Source organism: Pseudorasbora parva, chromosome 5, assembly GCF_024679245.1.
Source record: "Pseudorasbora parva isolate DD20220531a chromosome 5, ASM2467924v1, whole genome shotgun sequence".
Taxonomy (NCBI): domain Eukaryota; kingdom Metazoa; phylum Chordata; class Actinopteri; order Cypriniformes; family Gobionidae; genus Pseudorasbora; species Pseudorasbora parva.
The window spans coordinates 7,243,912-7,267,371 of NC_090176.1; the positions used below are offsets into that span (position 1 = coordinate 7,243,912).

The 23,460-nt window shown below is 40.0% G+C and overlaps 1 protein-coding gene across 1 annotated transcript; it reads left to right on the forward strand.

The window, feature by feature from the left end:
• Positions 1-1,297: 1,297 nt before the first annotated feature.
• On the forward strand, positions 1,298-21,520 carry nfe2l2a (nfe2 like bZIP transcription factor 2a). Its single transcript, XM_067443145.1, has 5 exons — positions 1,298-1,499; positions 11,744-12,016; positions 17,063-17,155; positions 17,278-17,424; positions 19,444-21,520. Exons 1-5 carry the CDS (start codon positions 1,458-1,460, stop codon positions 20,662-20,664), a joined length of 1,776 nt encoding a protein of 591 aa, XP_067299246.1. The 5' UTR covers positions 1,298-1,457; the 3' UTR covers positions 20,665-21,520.
• Positions 21,521-23,460: the final 1,940 nt, after the last annotated feature.

Consider the following 23,460-nt stretch of genomic DNA (forward strand, 5'->3'; position numbering starts at 1 on the left):
TCCATGTCCAGAAAGGGAATAAAAACATCATCACAGTAGTCCATATGGGACATCAGTGGGTTAATTAGAGTCTCTTGAAGCATTGAAAATACATTTTGGTCCAAAAATAACAAAAACTACGACTTTATTCAGCATTAAGCATTAAGATTTGAACAGTTATGATGAATCAGTGAATTGATTCATGATTGCAGAAATCACATTGGCGATCCGAATCATTAATCAATACGCTGATTCATAACCGTTTGAATCTTTGATGATGTTTTTATTCCCTTTCTGGACATGGACAGTAGGCCTATACCGTACATACATTCAATGGAGGAACAGAAAGCTCTCGGACTAAATATCCAAAATATAAAATATCTTACATTGTGTTCTGAAGATGAACGGAGGTCTTACGGGTGTGGAACAACATTAGGGAGAGGAGTTAATGACATAATTTACATTTTTGGGTGAACTAACCCTTTAAATATAAGGTTTCAGAAAACTTGTTGGGGAAAAATATGTTTGCAATTCTTAATATAATCAATGGGAAAGCATGGTGATATCTATTAGTTCATTTTTTTACCCTATATATTCACCTGGGTTGTCTTGTCTTAATCCAAGCAACGTTTGAATGTTTAGTTTAACGTTTTGTAGGATTATAAACTGATTTAAAGTGGTTAAACTGCGGTTTGAATGGTTACAGAGTAATTAAACTGCATGTGAAAAAGGCTCTCATGAAATGAAAAGCTTAATGCCGTACAGCAGGTGTCGCTATCAGACAGACATGCAGGTCACGCGAGTTTGTAGGTGTGTTCAAATCACGTGCGCTTATTGCGTTTTAGATCGTACGTGTCTGTTTAAAGGGCTAACGAAAGTGCATGCAGGTGCTGCAATCTCACATTATTTCATCCTCTGTAACCCAGATACAGGCCCTGCTTCCCGGAACGTTCCCGAGGGAGCGTTTTGGGATCAGTTGTCACAAAAGGCGTTGATAAATAAATGGCAACAGCCTATTTTAAGCTATTTTATAACCCTTAAAATCTTGAATATTTACGTTATCGAAAATGTATGTTAAAGTAACAAAGTATACATATTGCCATCCGTATTTTAAACGTTTTTTAAAAAGATAAAGAATTACATTAGTTAAAATAATTATTAATACTTAAAATAAAGGTTGAGCTCTGTTCACAGGTTAACACACCACGAGTCGGAAGATTAAAGGGGGCGTAGAACGCAACAGCTCAGCAAGCGCTTCCTATTGGCCAGCGTGGGGTGTGGGCGGGGCCATCAAATGACTGGGGCTTTCCGTATATTTTCATAACTCCACAGACACAGCATTTCCTTCACAAGTGCAGCGTATAGCAACGACAATCGGACGGATTTATTTTTAAGCCATATTTTATTTCACTGTGGAGGATTACAAACAAATAAACCACATTAGGAGCTACGGCGGACGAGGAGAGATCCTCTCAGACATGATGGAGATTGAATTGCCTAAAATGCACCCAAGCCAACAGGTAAATAATATTTAATAATAATAATTTGCGTTACTAATGTTATAACAATGTTATAGAAGCCTATTTTAACAGTATTACAATGCTACTAAAATTGCTAAAAATGTAATTGCACTATGTTGTTACATCATTTTGCCCTTTGAACCTCGTCTTATGTGATGTATTTATTGCTCTTGACATATGTGTTACACACACACACACACAGAGCCGGCCCTAGACCTTTGGGGGCCCTAAGCAAAATTTGGTTGGAGGCCCTTGACCGTTTTAAGTAAGGCCTAAAGAAAAGCAATGACTACCTTATAACTATACTGTACATGTATCTACTATGTTACTTTAAATTTTTGTAGTCTATTAAATTATGTTTTAATTATTCTATATAGCCTACTGTATGATAATTATCTTTTTTTTACGCTGCTGGGCCTGAGTACGCATTTCGTTCTTATGTGGTAACATGTACAGAACGTCAATAAAAGACCTTGAGTTCTTGAGTTGAGTTCCATGTTTGATGTCTAACAGGAAAATGATGATACCACTGAGCTGAATGGCAGCGCAGTGCAATGAACACACACGGATGAACTTGCTGAATAAAAAGACTGATAAAGTGATTTTCACTGACCATCAAAGAAACATTTTTAATTGACACCAGAGTTTAAAAGGCAAAAACAGCACACAATAACAAAGTTTGCTGGACAAGAAATTGGTCAAGAAATTATTGCGATAAATGATAAGATTTTTCGTTCATTTTCATCTAAAATAATGATAATGGCATAATAATGCAGGTACACCTTTTTTAAAGATCAATAAACTTTTATCTCTAAAGACTCTGATACGGAAAACATTTTAAATATCCACAATGAATTAACAAAACAACCAAAAAACAAGAAAAGCAATGGACTCTCAGTCTGTTAACAAAAAATACACTTGAATAAATACCAAAAGCAATAAATAAAATTGATGAAAACTGCTTTAGGTACACATTAGGGGTGGCACGGTTCACAAAAGCCACGGTTCGGTTCGTATCACGGCTTTAGGGTCACGGTTTTTAAGTTCTGTACGGTTGTTGTTGTTGTTGTTGTTTTTGCTTTTACTTGTTAAGACTCCAGAAATTTACTTCAGCATAATATGATATATAGCTTACTTATCCACAATTCAGGATACAGTATTAACACAATTGTTATATCATGTAATCATGCACAAACTGAACTTGACCATCTCTGAGGAAAGCTAGGTGAGATTTTGATACAGCAAGAGAAAGACATTGATGACATGCTTTCATTTATTTGGCAAAAAAAAAGGAGAATGTGTATTGCTATCTCTACAGGAACTTATGTGCCTTTTTTAGACACAAATATTGAACTGAAGAATTAACTTGCATTTATCACACGGCCAACTTCAGTGTAGCTTTAAGCCTTGTTTATACTTGACGCGTCCGCACGAGCGCGGCAAAAATTGCGTCAACGAGGAGTGCGCGAGACCCAATTTCGCTTGGCGGTGTGCACGTCAAATTTTGTAACTTTGCGTGCGGCTCCGCAACCGAAGAAGCTCGAGGCGAATCTGGCCGAGCATGACGTCTCATCACGCCTGCACCCAGTCTGCGCTTCGAGTATAATAAACACCTCCCCAAACAGATGAGGCGAGGTGCGTGCGCTCTCTAGGGGGCCCTCTGCAGGCCACGGGGCCCTTTGCAACTGCAAAGGTCGCTTAGTGGCTGGGCCGGCTCTGCACACACACACACACACACACCTCCATGTGTGACTTTTTAATAGCCTTGCGTGTTTTAAAGTTTCAATATGACACTATTTTGTCAATTTCTATAACTCATGACATGGTGGAATAGTTGAAAGCTCGTTTTTATATGTAATAGTCTGTGTTTGAGAAGGCGTTTCCTCTCGTTTCTGGTCTTTTCACCCAAAATTCTGCATAGTCATTGAACGCGGGCCGTCCTATAAGAACGAAAGGAAGGAAGACGCATCGAAATGAGAGTATAAACATGTAACAGAGATGGGAGGCGAAGCTGGCACTCCATTAAACTTCTGTCATGAGATGTGTCGCTGCGCTTTGATGTTTTTGCGTGTGATCCCGCAGCAGACAGACGCGTCTGCGCATTCACGCTTCTGCGCATGCGCGCTCACCGGCGCCTTGCACAATAGCAGGCGGCTCCAATCAGGAATGTGGCTGTTTACTTTATCCTTGTGTCCTGACGTAAAAAAGTGATCCTCATCTTTAAGAGTCTAATCTCTATCACTACTGCTGTCATTCTTTATACCTACCTGAAAAAAGAGAAAGTTTATAGAGTTTTGGTAGGACTTTTTTGTCTTTGACAAACATTACATAATACTGAACAGATCAGTAGTGTCTTTAGTGAATGCAGGAAAATGAATGAATCAGTGCTGAGATCTTTTATATTTGTTATATCTTTTTATATTTTTAGACATCCACCATAACAACACAGATGGTGGAGAGAAAGGCAAATAGGGAAATAAAAATAGACAGAAGCAAAAAAAATAACATCATATTGATAACACATGACACTAAAACAATGCCATACACATTAATTTAACAACATAAGATAACATAAAACCCTAATGTACATGACCGATAGCAAAAAACTAAAGAGAAACATAATTATTAAAATAAAAACCCATCAAATGTGATCCGTCACACAGAAGAAATTATGATTTTACTGTAAATTATTACATTTTTACTTCTAAAAATGATACTTAGTGTTAACCAACAGGTTTATACTGTGGCAGGTTTATACTGTAGCATTTTACTCTTAGCATTTACCTCTTTTACAGGTAAAATTACAGTAATTTTTACATACGCAGAGCCTACAATGAAAATATATAAATCAGGGTTGAGATCTTTTTATATATATATTTTTTTATATCTTTTTATTATTAGACATCCACCGTAGAAGCACAGTTGGTTAAAATGAAAACCCATCAAATGTGAAAAAAAAATTAGGATTTTACTGTAAAAAATAGTTCCAAAACTATTTTCCTTTCCAAAAATGGTACTGTTAACCAAAAGGTTTTTACTGTGTAATTTTACTGTCTTTCACCGGTAAAATTACAGTAATTTTTTACAGTTTACAAACTCAACACAGGGCCTAAAATTCTTACAAATATTTTTTTTCAATAAACAAACGGTCAGTGAAAGAAAGCGCGTGACCCTCAGAAGGTCAAACTTTATTTGAGCTATTCTATTTTCCCTTGGGGTTTTTTGTCTGTAAATATGAACAAACAGTGAATAAAACAATCAAATTAATCAGACCACAACATTTATGAAACACACACACACACACACACACACACACACACACACACACACACACACACACACACACACACACACACACACACACACACACACACACACACACACACACACACACACAGTCAGTAGTCACTAGAAGCTTGATGTTTAAAACATTTAAAAGATGAGATATTATCAAACATAATCAATGACACCATATTAATTATTGTGCCGTGTGATTTAGGCTACCAAATGATCTGTTCGGCAGTATATAATGTAATAAGGCTTTAAGTATTATTAATACAATTATCATCTGTTCCCAAAACTGTATGTATAAATGTGTGCTGATGACCTAAGTACAAATTTAAAGGCACAATATGTAAATTTTTGGATTAATTTATCCAAAAACCACTAAATCAATGTTATATATTTTGTTGACTTGTGTTCTTACATTATCCCAAATGTTTCCAAGAATGTTTAAATCCAGAGAAATAAGCGATTTAAACCAGGACGTGGACATCCGCGTAACGGGTCAAGCTACACCTGTTTTGAATAATCCACCTCGAAAAATGACATATCACATATTGTGCCTTTAAATATTTTGAAGGGGATTATATTTACAATGTTTTTATGGGAGACAGATGCTTACAAAATATTTTATTTTTATTTTGTTGTTAATATAAAACATCACTCATCCAAGGTTTTGTAAACAGGGCTAAGTCATTTCTTTGAGTATTTATCGGGTTTTGAATCGGGGCCGAGGATAAAGACTCTCGTCCATAGGGCCCGAAATGACATTCCCAATCATCCTCCTCATCAATGATAACTCTGCTTTAAACGAAAAGTTCACAAAAGTGTATCCACGTGTATTGGTAAACCGGTTTGGACGCTGACTACGTGCAGCACCTGAAAAACAAAAAAAAAGAACAAGGTGCTCTCTTGTTCCTGCAGCGGTGTATTCCACATTCCCGCGTCTGTAGAGGAACAGGAAGTGAGACAGGCGTGAAAAATAATCTCTGCTTTATTGGGAAACTTTGCAGTTTTAATAACAGCTCTGGTTTCCGGTTACCATTAACCTGGATAATGATTACAACTCTTTGGCCATTAATTATGTAGTGAAGGTGTGTCTTGGATATTATTTTTCACTTTTAAATTCAGTCCCACCCATAGGCTCTGACAGTGACATTAAATGCAGCTGCGATACTCAAGCGTATAAACAGATAAACCTACTCAACATATTTTTTTTTTAATACACAAAACCATAAAACAGTGATAAAATCCATATGGAGTAAAAATATCCACCCTTATTGACTTAAATTTGTATTGCGAGCTTGATATGATATTGTTTATTGCCCAGCCCTAGACTTAGTGTTTTTTTAATGGTTTTAGTTAACAACATTAACCCAAATGTCAGCCTTATATTTGATGTTTGTCACGAAAAACAATAATAGAAGACTTTCTTATGAGACTTTTATCATCATGAGTTTGGCGGTATAAATCTCCATCTATGTTTTGGCATGGACAACAGAAGCTTTAATTTAGTGATTCACAGGAGACAGAACTGAAAATAATAATCGTTTGTAATGATGGCAATAATACTAATAAACCGCAATATTTTCATTTTCGGATGAACTGTTCCTTTTTTGTTTTTAACTGTCATTGGATTGATAGCATATGCTTTTGTAATGCACTTCTAAACAGCAGGATATGGTTAGAAAGAAAGAGGCTCTTTAAAGATCCAAACATCTGAACTAAACAATCAGAAACACATTCTTCATTAGTGTGTGTGTGTGTGTGTGTGTGTATGTGTGTGTGTCCAGTTCTTCTTTTCGTGAGAGCGGCCCATTTATCAGTTGTTTGGATGTTTCATCATCTCTGTGGCTCCACCCCCCGTCTGTTATCTGGAGTTATCATGAGAGAGAGTGTGTGTGTGTGTGTAAGTGAGAGTGAGAGAGAGAGAGAGAGAGAGAGAGAGAGAGAGAGAGAGGCATGTCGTTACATGCCTCTGTCGGACGCCATTGTCTGATCCACTTTATTATAGATCATTCACTTGATTTTATATCTTTTAAATCAATCATAAATGGGTCATAAAAGTCATAAAAATCATAAAAATCCTAACATGATTAGTTCTGATGGTGTATTTGGTTACGTTGTAAAATCTGCTGTGATGTCAATGCTGATGTCTGATTCAGAATTGCAAAAGAGATTTGGTTCCTTAAAAAAGCGGCACAGTTCCTCTGTTTGTCAGTACACACTTCTTCTCTGTTTAGTCCCCTGGGCCTTGTGATCTGAAGCTATATGGGAAGCTGATTTTCTCCAGATCTCCAGTCACATGGTTTCTCCGACCTCACGAACAGATACATACAGACGTTTATGCAAAGCTTCGCCTCTGTAAATAAATGGTAGAGGAGGTTAAAGACTAAGTAATCCATATCTCAGACACTGTTGATGTAATAGAGAATTGAGTTCCTACGACTATCAATTGAGAAAGTCTGAGGCCAAGGTTTCATAAATATTTTTGCCACTCAGCCTGGGAAGAATTTTAATGACCAGCGTTTATAAATGTCTCATCTGCTGATGTGTAACATTTGAACAACATTTTGCAGTCTAGCTCATTATAGCACTCGAGTGCAGAGTGGCTGATTAACAATTTAAAGGGACAGTTCACCCAAAAAGGAAAAATTATACACTTAACCTCACATCGTCCCGAGCTGAAAGACTTCTGTTAGTCTTCGAAACCCAAATTAAGAAGTTTTAAATAAAACCTGAGATATTCCCATTCCACCAAAATTGTAATGCTTCAAAAAAGAGATTGTAAAAGAAATGCATTTGAATCGAGTGGTTTAATCCAAGTCTTCTGAAGTGACATCGCTTTATATATATATCAGCGCAGATGCATAGAGCGCAATAAATCTGCTAAACCAAGCTCAAACATGTGCAAGAACCAATGAATTTTGTTCTTATGTGCCTAGCACGATCGTTTCAGCTTCTGTTTACCATATTTGATGTGCGTTATGCATGTGCTCTTATCAGTGTCCACATGGGAATAAAAGCCTATATTAAATCTGATGACAAGAATCTCAAAATGTCCAGATGTTGTGCTATTAATCAGTCAATATATCGATTTAGTATCAGATTTTGATGAGATGTAAGTCATGACAACACTTCTTTTACATTACTTTAAAGGTGCACTATGCAACTTTCCGTCCACTGGAGGTCGCCTATTCTAAACAAAGCTGTAGTTCGATGACGCCAAGTGTGAGCGCAGGATTTTGGGACATGTGGTCTTCACCTCACAGCCGGTGGAAAATAGGACTCGGGCAGAAATCATGTTCATGGATGCGGTTATTAACGTTACTGTAGTGAAGCAGAGCAGGACCGAGTGTTGAGGAGCTGAGCACGGCCGCTGGAGCGATTATTATACAAACACTCGCCTCGCGAGCAGCAGCGGGACTTTTATTATGACGGGACGGGACACAGTCACCGGGTGCGCGCACTTCCGCTTCTTCCGGTCATGATTAGGTAACGCAGAGCTGTTTATCATATCAATGATGTTATGACGTTACTCTGTGCGTTCGCTCGGCGCTGCTGTGACATGTTCACACTGCTAAGAGTAAAGCGCTTCTGCAGAATAAAACCGAGGGTAACGCAGATATGACGCGATTGACAGGCGACTCGCTCAGACGCTACGCTGAAACGTCCCAGTCCTTAGTTAAAATAGCAATTTTCTCACAATTTACAAATAGTTGGAAACATTTTGAGATATTGTAAGAACTCAACTGAACAAAATATATAACACTGGCCTAGTGGTTTTTGGATATTTTACTGCAAAAATACTACATAGTGCACCTTTAACTCATCAAAAGTTAAGCAATTTTCAACTTTGTTGACAAGTTTGATGTAATTTAATGTATTCAATAGTTTTATTAAAAATGTTTAAATGTTTTTTCCCCTATGAAAAACATCTTTTCATGCCTTAAAATAGCATTAATGTAACTGTACAACCTTGCTTTATTTAGTATTTGTGGATTCATGAATATGCAAATGAGCCCCGCCTCCACTCACTCACACCAGACCCACTTGCTCAACTTTACGCTGCACAAAAGTATCGCTCTACAACGTTGGACACATAACAGTTATTAATATGATTATCCTTTGGCTTGACTACATTATCAAGCAGTTAATAATGTGTTAATGTTACACAAAACATGTTCCCGTTCACCATTTCAGTCTGTCTTCAGTATCAGTCAGCATCCTCAGAACATCAGTGGAGAAAGGCATATAGTTCATCTTAATACAAATCAAATACATAATTCACATGCTATATTGCTAAATGTCTGATTTTTTTATATCAACAGAAAGAAATAGTGGGCTAACCTGGCTTATCTTGAGACTCCGCCCACTTCTTAAGGGAATTGTTAATGATTTGCTAAAGCCCCGCCCCCCTTAATGACATGTTATAGGGTAGTTTGTGTCGCAGTGATGTCAAACCGTGTTTTTGAGACTGTCTTTGGTTTCCTGCAGTTTTAAAAAGGAAATACTCAATGATGGTGTTGAATTTGCACATTGTCTTATTGCATATTAAAACACCACACAGACATAAAAACTTAATTTCTCCCACAGGGGGACTGAAATGCATTTACTTCTAGGTAATTGTATATTTTTGTAATACAAACTCATTTTTTTATCTGTCTGGAAATGTCAGTATTGCATCAGACACGGTGGACTCATCGCCGGACTATAGTTCAGGACTGTTAGTCAGTCAGATTAGCAATACTTCTGAAAAAGGCAGAAGTTTAAAGGCATTTCTCATTTAAATAATGAGCTTGTCACACTTAATCAGTGCTGAAAAAGTGCTTGAGTAAAAGCACAAAAGTACTTGATTTTTAATGTACTTGAATATTTAAAAGTATTAATCGATGAACCATCTTTATTACTAGTCCAGAGGGAATGATTGCACTGAATATGCATTGAAGAAAACTTTATTTCATAACCAAAAGCTTGTCATACATGATCAAAACATTAAACTTAAATAGGCCTATTTAAGTTTCTTCAGGTCGAAGGTACAGGGAATCATATATTTTGACATGTAGTGGAGTATGATATTATGCTTAGTTTTCCAAAATAAAAAAAACTAGATACTTGAAAAATATATTAACTCTTAATAATACAAAGCAATTCTTTGTTACTGTCCACCACAGTGTTGTTTTAGGATCATTGTAATACTATTATATTTTTTATTAAGATTTAGAAAGTTTTAGTTTCATACATTTTCAGTCATTTAAATAAAAATTAGTTCCCTAATAAGGGTTTAGTTTCAGTTACAGTTTATATTTCAACTAGCTAAAGGTTTTTTTTTGTCTGTGGTTATAGTTCTAGTTAACTTTAAAAACCCTGGTCCAAAACTGCATATAATAGAAACCTTAAAAAAGAAGAAGAAGAAAGCAGACCTAATACATCTTTTTCAGTGTACACATCTAAATGCTTCTTATTATTCCTGTTGGTATACCAATGTCACATCAACATGCCATTGACAAGGACGCTGTAGATGTTTAGTTCTCTGTCCTTGTACGGGACAATCACCCTGATCTCTGCAGTTAAAACAACATGACGGGTGGCGTTTCTCTCTCGCTGCTGATTGGCTGGAGCCGCTGTTCACTCCTCCAGATTGTTGTGCACTTCTCTAGAAAGCGGTTGAAAACAGCCCGTGTTTTACCTCAAAATATAAAACTCCAGTTTGTGGTGAGCGTTTTAAAAGAAGTGTGGTAACCAGAAGAGCTACATAAATAGTTGAATATAATAGTTTAATATAAATGACATTTGATGTACATTGTGATTGACATGTCTTTAAAAACAGTTATTTAACAGAGTTATTTATATTTATATATTTTTGTTTTTAAACACATTTTGAATTCACTAGTAATTTTAAAAAGGTCTTGAAGTAAGAGAAATTGATTTTTCAAAGAATAAATATCCCATGTATTCTGTCAGCTAATCTGAGCATGCATAATCTCTTACAGAGACTTCCACCATCAGCTCTGCTTTCTGTTCAGAAAAGCTTTTGTGTTGATTGTTTGTATTATTCTATATTTTTACTTCTTATTCATTTTTTGTTATTTTTCCCTTTTCCATTGTTCCATTTTGAGATTCTTCAGAATGAAAAGTGTGTTATAAATAAACTCTTATTATTTATTATTATTATTAATGAAAGGGTAATTATAGAAACACTGTTTAAAATAGTTTCAGATCTGGTCACACAAGACATGTCAACTTCCCACAGACACACCATATGAGTATTTTAGTTATTATTAGTAAGAAATAATTTTCCAGCGGCCTTGATTTTCAGTGTTGATCTGACATTTAAATCTGTCACTAACATTTATAGTAACACTTACAGAGTGTGTATGCGTCCGTGTGGGTGTGTGTATGATTTGGTAGTTCCCAAAAAATGGTAGCCTGTTTTTACAACAAACCGTTCTCCGGAAAAAAATGACGTTTGGGGGGTAAAATGTGTGTTATTTTAGCAGGGTTGCCTGCAAAAATTCGCATTCCTATGTCTATATATCACATAATTGAGGTCGCTTCAACCAGCGGACATGGAAAACAACCCGCGGGAAACACCGCAGATTTGGCAACACAGTGCGGTTTAGTTCTGTTGACATGTGTCGCTCCGTTGCTCTGATTGGTTGTAGGTCTGTCCAATTGATGTCTTTCCTGGTTGGGTTGAAACGCACCCCATAATTACAGCCCAATGGAGCATCAGACTCATATTCTGACTAGAATAGAGTATGACCACGTCAGGCTAAGAGAATGGATGAAAAAGGAGAAGAAGCATGTATTATTCATTCATTGTGCGTGTGCTTATCTGAGGCGTGCGGAGGAGGGCAGGGCTCCTAATCCCTCGGCGACAGGCAGGGTGTGGTCAGGAGTGTGTGTGTGTGCTGCATCCCCACAGCTGCTCTCATGCCTTCTCTCTTATTTCTCTCTAGGATATGGAGCTGATAGATATCCTGTGGAGGCAGGACGTGGACCTGGGCGCGGGGAGGGAAGTGTTTGATTTCAGCTACAGACAGAAGGAGGTGGAGTTGCGTCGCCAGCGCGAGCAGGAGGAGGAGAAGCGGCTGCAGAGTTTGCGGGAGCAGGAGAAAGCTTTACTCGCTCAGCTCCAGCTGGATGAGGAGACCGGAGAGTTCGTCCCACGAAGCCTCCCGACCAGCAGCGCTCTGACGCAAACCAACACAACAAATGGCCATATTGCACAGGTACGCATGCACAAATCCATCCCATGAGATCTATCACAGACACACACACACAGGTGCTCAACAAGCCTCTGCTCATATTACTGGGTGCAGCTGGCTAGTTTCTTGGTAACTGCAGCTATGGCATAATTACAGGAGCTCTGCAGGTAAGGCTTCTGGGTAAACGCAATTCTACGAAATGGATACTCGCAAACAATTCCAGCACAACATGTATAGGACACTAAAGACCTGCTTTTCCCTGAGGAGGTCACGCACGTGTGTGTGTCGCAGATGTACTATGTGATTTCAATCTTTTCCTTGCATAACCGTGGCATAAAGTTATGGAACAAACTGCCTACTATTTTTCACACCAATGATAATCGTTTTAATTCGGTGAGAATAGTGAAGTCCACACATAAACTATAAAGATAACAGCACAGAGGAACGATAGCGTTGGATTTTTTTTTCCAGCTGATGAGCGATAAAAACATTGACAGCCAATCAGAATCCACCTGACATTAAACACCTCAAGCACTTAAAGTTGCAGACAACAGTTATATCAGACAGAATGTTATTGTTCTTTGCTGTTGCTGAAAAAAATAGTTCCTACTAAAATTAATATAGACACATATGAGACAATTGTTCACATAAAGTGAGAGTTTACAGCTATAAAATGATCGCAATGTCGTAGCTCAGCTCATATGATGAGAAATGTGTGAAATCATATTGAAATCTATGACTTTTGAATGGCAGATATTAAGGGGACATTGACAATGGTTGAGATTGACATTTCAGTGTTTAATGTAAGTTGGATGAGCATTCAAATTTTGATGAAAGCCGAAAGCACACGAGTGGTGACATTAAACTAACAGTAGGTGTGTGTTCGTTTTGGTGAGAGCGATTTAAAAGCATACAGAGCCGTCTGCTCTCTAATTGTTCTGTGTTCGTCTTGAAGCGGCGCTGCTCAGACCGACTGGTGTACAACATTAAAGTACCACGAGAGCTATTAGAAAGCAGATGGCTCTGTATGTTTTGGAATTGATCGGTCTGAACAGCTATTGATTTGTTGTTGTTGTTGACCACAAGATCATGCAAGTATGTCTGATCAAAACATACCTTATGCTGGTCCACCAGCCCACTTACTTCCCATTCTGGGGACCAGTAAACCAGGAACCAGCATCCCATGTCGTGGACCAGAAAACCAGCATCCCATGCTAGGAACCAGCAAACCATCAATCAGCATCCCATGTTGGAGACCAGCAAACCATCAATCAGCATCCCATGTTGGGGACCAGCAAACCATCAACCAGCATCCCATGTTGGGGACCAGCAAACCATCAACCAGGATCCCATGTTGGGGACCAGCAAACCATCAACCAGCATCCCATGTCGGGGACCAGCAAACCATCAACCAGCATCCCATGTCGGGGACCAGCAAACCATCAACCAGCATCCCATGTTGGGGACCAGCAAACCATCAACCAGAACCCCCTGTTGGGGACCAGCAAACCATCAACCAGCATCCCATGTTGGGAACCAGCAAACCATCAACCAGCATCCCAGGTTGGGGACCAGCAAACCATCAACCAGCATCCCAGGTTGGGGACCAGCAAACCATCAACCAGCATCACATGATGGGGACCAGCAAACCATCAACCAGCATCCCATGATGGGGACCAGCAAACCATCAACCAGATCCCCCATGTTGGGGACCAGCAAACCATCAACCAGCATCCCATGTTGGGGACCAGCAAACCATCAACCAGCATCCCATGATGGGGACCAGCAAACCATCAACCAGATCCCCCATGTTGGGGACCAGCAAACCATCAACCAGCATCCCATGTTGGGGACCAGCAAACCATCAACCAGCATCCCATGTTGGGGACCAGCAAACCATCAACCAGATCCCCCTGTTGGGGACCAGCAAACCATCAACCAGCATCCCATGTTGGGAACCAGCAAACCATCAACCAGCATCCCATGTTGGGGACCAGCAAACCATCAACCAGCATCCCATGTTGGGGACCAGCAAACCATCAACCAGCGTCCCATGTTGGGGACCAGCAAACCATCAACCAGCATCCCATGTTGGGGACCAGCAAACCATCAACCAGCATCACATGTTGGGGACCAGCAAACCAGAAACCAGCGTCACATGTTGGGGACCAGCATACCATCAACCAGCATCCCATGTTGGGGACCAGCATACCATCAACCAGCATCCCATATTGGGGACCAGCAAACCATCGACCAGCATCCCATATTGGGGACCAGCAAACCATCGACCAGCATCCCATGTTGGGGACCAGCAAACCATCAACCAGCATCACATGTTGGTGACCAGCAAACCATCGACCAGCATCCCATATTGGGGACCAGCAAACAATCGACCAGCATCCCATGTTGGGGACCAGCAAACCATCGACCAGCATCACATGTTGGTGACCAGCAAACCATCAACCAGCATCCCATGTTGGGGACCAGCATACCATCAACCAGCATCCCATATTGGGGACCAGCAAACCATCGACCAGCATCCCATGTTGGGGACCAGCAAACCATCGACCAGCATCACATGTTGGTGACCAGCAAACCATCAACCAGCATCCCATATTGGGGACCAGCAAACCATCGACCAGCATCCCATGTTGGGGACCAGCAAACCATCGACCAGCATCACATGTTGGGGACCAGCAAACCATCAACCAGCATCACATGTTGGGGACCAGCACACCATCAACCATCATCCCATGTTGGGGACCAGCAAACCATCGACCAGCATCACATGTTGGGAACCAGCAAACCATCAACCAGCATCGCATGTTGGGGACCAGCAAACCATCAACTGACGCCTTAGGGCACGCTTTTTTTAATGCAAAGCAAGTTCAAATTCAAATGCAGTGCCTACTCAGTGTGATTTCGGACGCAGCTGCATGTCTGCATCAGTTACTCTATGCTTGCACAGCACCTTGCGTTCTTGCCTTCAGTAGGAGTGAGGCCGATGACGATGGACAGTTAAAGGAGAAGCACCCTCCTGATAATGTTGACATCGACAGCATCTTCACCTGACCTCAGACCCTCTCCTGCTTTATCAGGTAATTATTCAAATTCCAGAATCAGTATTAAATGTGAGACATGTAACCGATCTCCATTCAGTTTTTAGCCTGTTCCCACTGAAACACAATCACAAAAATCTACATGTCATGTTTATGAGAAAGCAGCTGACATGGCTATTTTGTGATTAATTAAAGAGATAAAGGTTTAAAGAAATTGTCGTTGGAAGAACCTAAGCTCTATTATTCTACAAGATGAACGTGGAACACTTAAATGCTATGCAGTTATATGAAACATGAGCTGAGATATAGTTTATGTAGTTATAGTTAATCTCAGAGGTGTTTATTCCTCTTCCTGCAGAGCTTTGCTCCAACACACCAGACCATGATCCTGCAGACCTTGATTAGCTGGTTCAAGTGTGTGTCAGGGCTGGCGATAAACTCGACTAAAACATTATCATGGCGCGTCCATCTGTAAATGTTAATTGTAGATACTGCACTTATATTGAAGCATTAATATATTTAAGATAGATTAAATAAACAGAATTTACTGAGTGATTTTAATTAGTGAATGATGTTGTGTTTAGCATATTAACATTCTTGAATGTGACAGTATATCAACTAAAACTGACTTGCACTAAGTAACATCATGCTTTCTCTTTCAGATTGCAGAGGACCCAAAGGAAAACAGGCAGTAGTCTGATGTAAGCCAGATTTTTAAAACCCCAACCGTTGGACCATGTATATATGACATCAGACTTCTGAAATAAATTATATTTTTAAAGGTTATAGTGCTTTTGTCCTTTTTAGCTTTTTTTTTAAAGAATGATCTTTTGTATCTTTTTTGTCAATTGAATGTTTTAAACTATTAAATAATAAAAAAAAGTGACTCAACTGCTGGACAGGTGTCATTTGTTTTCTATATTTCAAGTTTTTCCCCCCAAACGTTGCAATGGTCAGGAATGTGTTGACGTACCACTGAAGTGTAGTTGAAATATTAATGTTCAACATTAACTCTGGGTACATCCATTGGCAACATTCTTTTTTGTTGACATTACATGTAAGTTTTATTTTCAGTGTTTTTTTGACGTAATTCTGAATCCACATCACATTGTTCATCAATGATTGTTGTAACTTAAAGAAAAGCAGTAAAATAACATGCTGCGGGCATCCCATTCAATTTCAAAGTTAAAGGTCCCGTTCTTCGCGTGTTTTCGAAGCTTTGATTATGTTTACAGTGTGCAATATAACATGAGTTCATGTTTCGCGTGTAAAAAAACAGTATTTTACACACAATTGACTTATCTGTACAGCGCTGTTTCCTCTGTCCTAAAAACGGCCTGATGATTTCCTTGTTCTATGAAGTCCCTCCTTCAGAAACACGTAACGAGTTCTGATTGGGCCAGCGCTTCCCGTGTTGTGATTGGACAGCAGCTTAGCGCACTTTGCCCGGAAAGGTCCCGCCTCTTACCATAACGGGGAGATGCAAACGCTGAATGCGCGCTCTTCTCCACGTGGGAGAGCAGCGAGACCACGCCCCCTATTTTGCGTGTTCTTGTGGGCGGAGCTTTAGTCAACAAACGGTTCTAGTGACGTCATTACAGCAGGAAGTGCAGCGGTGTAGTCCAAACCGGCCGTTCGCTGTAGGCTTTGAAAGGGAACTTCTGTTAAATAAAATATCTCGGTTGGCATTGAACTTTGAGCTTTATAATTTTACAGGTATTATTTATGCTCTAACAGCAACATTACACACTAACTAAAGAACGGGACCTTTAAAGTAAAACATGAATAAAATGCATCCAGAGCACACATAATTCAATTTACAGAAGTTAAAACCCACATCTACACAATAAACACTTCCACTTTACCCGTAACCAGAGATAATAGATGTTCTTTGTTAATGATAGTAACTCAAAATTCAAATCGGGTCAAAGAGTCAGGATTTACTTGCATGTGTCCCGCTCTGTGTGTGGATGCAATGGTTTTATTGGGATGTTTTTGACTGTAATTGCAGAATGGGCCTTTTGCAGAACAAGGTGATGCCCTGTCATTCGATGAGTGCATGCAGCTCCTGGCTGAGACTTTTCCACTAGATGAGCCAGCTGAGGTAATCGTGGGATATATATATCGCCCATATAACACACCTCACACCTTTTGGCAACGCAACACCTATACATGTCACTGCACTTCAGTCTAATTGTCTCTCTCTGTTCTCTATTGTCTGTGCAGCCAGCTCCGCCTTGCCTGGATGCCTCCGTTCCCCCTTCCACAGATCTCATGATGCCCACAAACATCCCAGCCTTTACCCAGAATCCTTTGCTGACAGGCTCAATAGATCAGGCCTGGATGGAGTTGCTCTCACTCCCAGAGTTGCAGGTATGAACCCTAAACCAGACCTCACCTAACACCCTGAATCTGTCTAGGCAACAAAAATACTAATTTAAAGCATTTAGTTTCAAATAAACATGCCGGCCAACAGAGGTATATTAACATGTCCAAAACAATTTGTACTTGCATTTGGTGCTTGGCTAGTGTTAGTTTTGGACCCTGGTTGGATAAGATACCACCAACTCTACACTTTATAACATCTTATATAAAAACCGTAACATGCATTTTTAAAGGGATAATTCACCCCAAAATTTAAATTGTCGTCATTTACTCAGACTTTGGTTCATCGCGAATAAAGCTATTTTTAAAGAAACCTGAGAGATTTCGCTCCCTCCACTGTCTGTCCATTCCACCAAAGATTTGACACTTCAGATTGCAAAAGTAATTAATGATGAACAGATTTAATTTAGCCTTTTATTAACGTGTATATCACATACATTCACAGGGCACATCAAATATGCACAACTGTGCAACTTTTATTGGTCTTTATGGACTTTTTAAAGTGACAGAAATCTCAGGTTTCATTAAAAATATCTTTATTTGGTTTGCTTTCAGAGATGAATGAGTCTTATTGGGATGATATGAGGGTCAGTGATGTTCATTTTTGGGCGAGCGATCTCTTCAACATGATTTTCAGAGGCTGTGAGGTAGTTCTTTGTGTACTCTGGTGTATACCACCTGTGGTTTAGAAAGGCGCAAACAACTCTGTTACTGAGCAACAACCAAATGACCCTCTCTGAGCTCATGCTGTGGTTTGACAGGCAGCCTGGGATATATACTTCATAAAGGTTTAAAGTTAAGGTCCTTCATATGACTCGCCAACATTCCCCAATGCACTGAAGCGTCATGCTGCAATGTTTCTGAGCTGGTCAAGCTTAGAAACAATGGTAACTCTGCCAATCTGCCAGACAACAGCCTGGTTTCCATTACAGATTAGCGGACAACTTTTACACTATTTTCTAAATGTCAATAAAAAAAAAGAGTTTTCATTAACCGATGTTATGCCACTAAAACGTATTTTTTTCCTCTCGCAATAAGTCGTTCCAAAAATCATGCCGACAGATGTTGTAGGTTCATGTAAAATCGCAGCCACCGCACTAGCCATTAATGAAAATGTGATGTTTATCTGCCGACCCCCAGTGCATCCGACATGTAGGTGTGTTTGTTTCTTCAGGAGAACACAAATGAAGATTTTTACCCCAACCGTTGCAGTCTGCCAGTCATAATGATGTGAATGGGTAACAACTCTATGAGAATTAAAAAAATACATGCTTAGACAACATGCACACAAACCCTGCTGCTCGTGACGACACATTGATGTCTTAAGACACAAACCGATCAGTATTTATGTTTTGTTTTTTTACTTCATATCAGACGAATCTCATCTTGTGTTCCCATCCGTCATTACTTCCGTCTGATAAGGTCAAACTGGTGCGATCTTCATTTAAAAATCTTCATTTGTGTTCTACTTAAGAAACAAACACACCTATATGTTGGATGCACTGGGGGAAAGCAGATAAACATCACATCTTCATTTTTGGGTGAACTATCCCTTTAATCAAAGGAGGCGCAGGCGTGTTATTCAAGCCTTATCCAAAGCCCCCTATACTCAGGAGCACTTCCTATGAGGCGTTTCTGGGAGATTATAGTACGTGATTTCCCCTCTCAGACTGCTGTTCTGTCTCTGCTAATGCAGCATCTAGTCAGCAAATTACTTTATAATGATATGGCAACATGTACTGTAGTGTTCTGTATTCATACCATTTTGCTGTCTATGTTTTAACAGAAGTGTCAGCGCTCTCTGTGCAGTTCTCAGCAAAACCGATCAGTTGACCTCTAATTTGTAATTTAAATTTGCACAATTTGAAGGGTAATGCGGCTATTGTGAAAGAGTACACTGAGTGTACCAATGCTTTGATCCCAACTCATACTCTAACCCCTGTTTGTCTCATATGAGTCTTCACACTGGATTATGGCGCTCATACCCTGTTCTTTTGTATTTTTTAGCAGTGTCTCAACATGCAGATGCAGGAGACATTGAATATGGATGGATATATGAAACCTTCCGTAGAAGCACAGAACCCAAGCTACAGCCAATATCTGCCCGGGATGGATCGTCTCTCATCCGTCCAGACAGAGGTGTGTCCTCCTGAATACATCAACGCCTATGATGGATCCTTCAACAACATGGTGTCGCCCAACCTCAGCCAGATGAGTCTGAACGTCCCGGATGTGGGAGCCGAGTTCGGACCGGAAGAATTCAACGAGCTGTTTTATCCTGAGATGGAGGCTAAATTGAACAGTGGTCCTCTCACATCTGACGGAGGAAATCTGGTCAGCCAACTGGCTGAGATCACCAGCGATCCTCCTGTGAACCCCATGGATCTGCAAAGCTTCTCACCTGGAAACTTCAGCTCAGGAAATCCAGAAACTAAAGTGGAATTCCCAGATTCGGATTCTGGCTTGTCGCTGGACTCCAGCCCTCGCGTGAGCTCTCCGGGGAAGTCCCTGAATGGAGACGGATCCTTTGGTTTTAGCGACTCCGACTCGGAAGAGATGGACGGCAGTCCAGGAAGCGCGGAGTCTGATTATGCCGAGATATTCCCGCTGGTTTACCTTAATGACGTAGCTCATGCATCCCTCTCAGAGAAATCCTCTGCGGAGCAACAGGAGATGAAAGCAAAGAACCCAAAGACGGAGCCAGTGGAGGCCAGCGGATACTCCAAACCTCCCTTCACCAAAGACAAGCAGAAGAAACGCTCCGAGGCCCGGCTCTCCCGTGACGAGCAGAGAGCAAAAGCCTTGCAGATCCCGTTTACCGTGGACATGATCATCAATCTGCCTGTGGATGACTTCAACGAGATGATGTCCAAACACCAGCTCAACGATGCCCAACTCGCCCTCGTCAGAGACATCCGCCGCCGGGGCAAGAACAAGGTCGCGGCGCAGAACTGCCGAAAGCGGAAGCTGGAGAACATCGTGGGCCTGGAGTACGAGCTGGATTCGCTGAAGGAGGAGAAGGAGCGCTTGAAGAAGGAGAAGAGCGAACGTAGCACCAGTCTGAGAGAGATGAAACAGCAGTTGAGCACCCTGTACCAAGAGGTCTTCGGTATGCTTCGAGACGAGCAGGGCAAGCCTTTCTCACCCAGCGAATACTCCCTTCAGCACACCGCGGACGGCACCGTGTTCCTCGTTCCTCGCCTTAAAAAGACTCTCGTTAAGAACTAGCTCTGTTTTCTCTTCTCTCTTCTTCCACACTTGCTTCTGTTTTTTGGTACTGCTTTTCTCTTGCTAACACTGTGTCCTAACCAGGCGGGACGCAATAAAGCGACAAAGGCTCTTCCTAACCAGCCACGGGACAGTTTGTCAGGCAATTGGCATCTCTTTGAGCAGGATAGTGGTGGGTAGCTCTGCCCACGATTAAATCTCATTGGTCCAAAATGTTGCTGCACATTTAAACATCAAATATTTTCTGATTTGGTGCAGTTTGGTTGCATGTAGTGTCAGTGTGTTTGTCCTAACTAGCAGAAGGACAGTTTGTCACTCAAATGGCTTTTATTTGTGCAGCATTGTGGTTGGTAGCTCCGCCCACAACGAAATCTCATTGGTCCCAAAAGTAGCTGCACATTAAACGTCAACTATGTTCTTATTTGGTCACATGTAGTGTCGAGGACATCGTCGCCTCCAGCAACTGGTCAGGACACGGTGTAAGTTCTACGCAAAAGAAACAACCTAATAGGAGCGTATTTTGCTTATACATCAACTGTTGAAATGGCAGAACTATTATATACGTTTTGCGTATTCTACTTTCCTAATATTCTTAATCTCTGTTGGATTTTGTACTCCTTTATATTTTCTCTGAGATTCTTTTACCTATGTGGTTTGTAAATACATTTATACTTTATTTGCTATTGAGATAGGAACAAATGTACTGTATATAAATAGATCACGTTTTAGAATGCTAAAGATGGTTGTGATCATTTTAAGTCTGCACTTACGTCAGTTTTTATATCTTAATTTACTATTCTATTGCTATTTTATCTCTTGACTTTATGGCTTTATATTAAATAAATATTTAAACCAGTGACGTCTAACGCAGTCTTGAATGGAAGTTGGTTTGAGATGAGAATGGAAGAGGATATGAACAATAAGAAATAAGGAAGTAAAAATGGATTACATATAAAATATAAAAGAGGTGACCTATATTGTATAGAACAACGTCACAACGTCTACTACAAGTGTAATAGTGAAAAGTATTGTGACACATAAAGGTGAAAATGGAAAAATCCCATTCGTTTGCAGATGCCATTTTTAATACTTTATCAGATGTAGTGACATCAACACAGTTTGAAGGGATAGTTCACCCAAAAATTAAAACTACCCAATGATTTACTCCCCCTCAAGTCATCCTAGGTGTATATGACTTTCTTCTTTCAGACGAATACAATCAGTTATATTAAAAAAGTCCCGGCTCTTCCTAGCTTTGTAATGGCAGCCTAAAAAGCTCCATCCATCCATTATAAACGTGCTCCACACAGTGGTGGAAACCGAGAGGTTTACTTTATATGTTTTGAATATGCATATTTTTCTTACAAAACCCCATCGATTTGCACCAAAAGGCCTTTATTAACCCCCTGGAGCCGTGTGGAGTATGTTTATGATGGATAGATTACACTTTTAAGGACTTCAACACAAAAACACATTCACTGCCATAATGCTTAGAAGAGCAGGACATTTATAATATAACTCTTATTGTGTTTGTCTGAAAGAAGACTGTCATATACACCTATAGACTTGAGGGTGAGTAATGGGGTTTTTTCATTGTTGGGTGAACTATCCCTTTAAAAGTCCAAACACGTTTTGAGGCTGCTGTATGTTATACACCATGACTTCATAATCCATCAGGAGGTTGAGCTCATATCATTAGACAGACTTTACATTTTGGCTAACCACCAACACTGCCGAACACACACACTCACAACATTACCACGATTCTTGAGATTTAACAAAACCATAAGGCTTTGTGGGTGAAAAGGCCATTTTTGTCTGAATTTTCCCCTTAAGCGAACAGCCTCAGTCTCCTAGTGTTACGCAACCGATCTGGATGGTTTGGCAGCGTCCCATGATAGACATGCCTTCATTAAAGCCGCGCTGGACAAAGTGCAGCCTTAAGAGCGAATAAGTGTGCAAAGCCGGCACTTTCACCCCCGCAAACCACCTTTGAACACACCAAGCCCTCTTGTTTGCACACTACAGTGATCCTCCATTGTCAGCAAGTCACGCAACACAAACAGGGCCAACCTGTTCAAAGACCCGTATTTACACCACGTCACAATGCAGGACCTTTTTTCTGCAGCTTAATGTGTGACTTAAAGAAAAGCAGGAGATAAATGTTCAACTGAGTGCTTCTTTTGTTCTCATGACATTTGCATTAAACATGCATTCTTTAGTCAACAGACCCCTTGAGGGATTTATGATTGATTTGTAAAATCTGGTTGTTTATTATATGTCTTCAGTTTCAAGCCATCCGTGAGCATGTGACTTACGTAAGGCCACTGTGTCGTACTCGTTTACTCATGCTCATGACCTCGATTCAGGGGTCAGGGGAACAAAGTCCCCACGACAGGTTTTGGAGACAGATAAGCACTGCGCTCACACAAAAACAACACAGAAAATTAAACATTCTCAGGGCCTTTCAAATGAGTTTATTAAACAGTCAACATTTGGCAATGCAGTCGCACATATTCACTACGACATTATGAGTGATGTTTTAAGACTATTAGTCTTCTTGGGAAAATATACAATACCGGACAAAAAGTTTGGAAACATTACTATTTCTAATGGGAAAAAAGCTTAAATTTACAATTTAAAATAGCTGTTTTCTATGTGAATATTTAGTAAAGTGTAATGTATTCCTGTGATCAAAGCTGAATTTATCATCATTACTCCAGTCTTCAGTGTCACATGATCCTTCACTAATCATTCTCAGATGAGGATTATTAATATTGCTAACTGAATATTTAT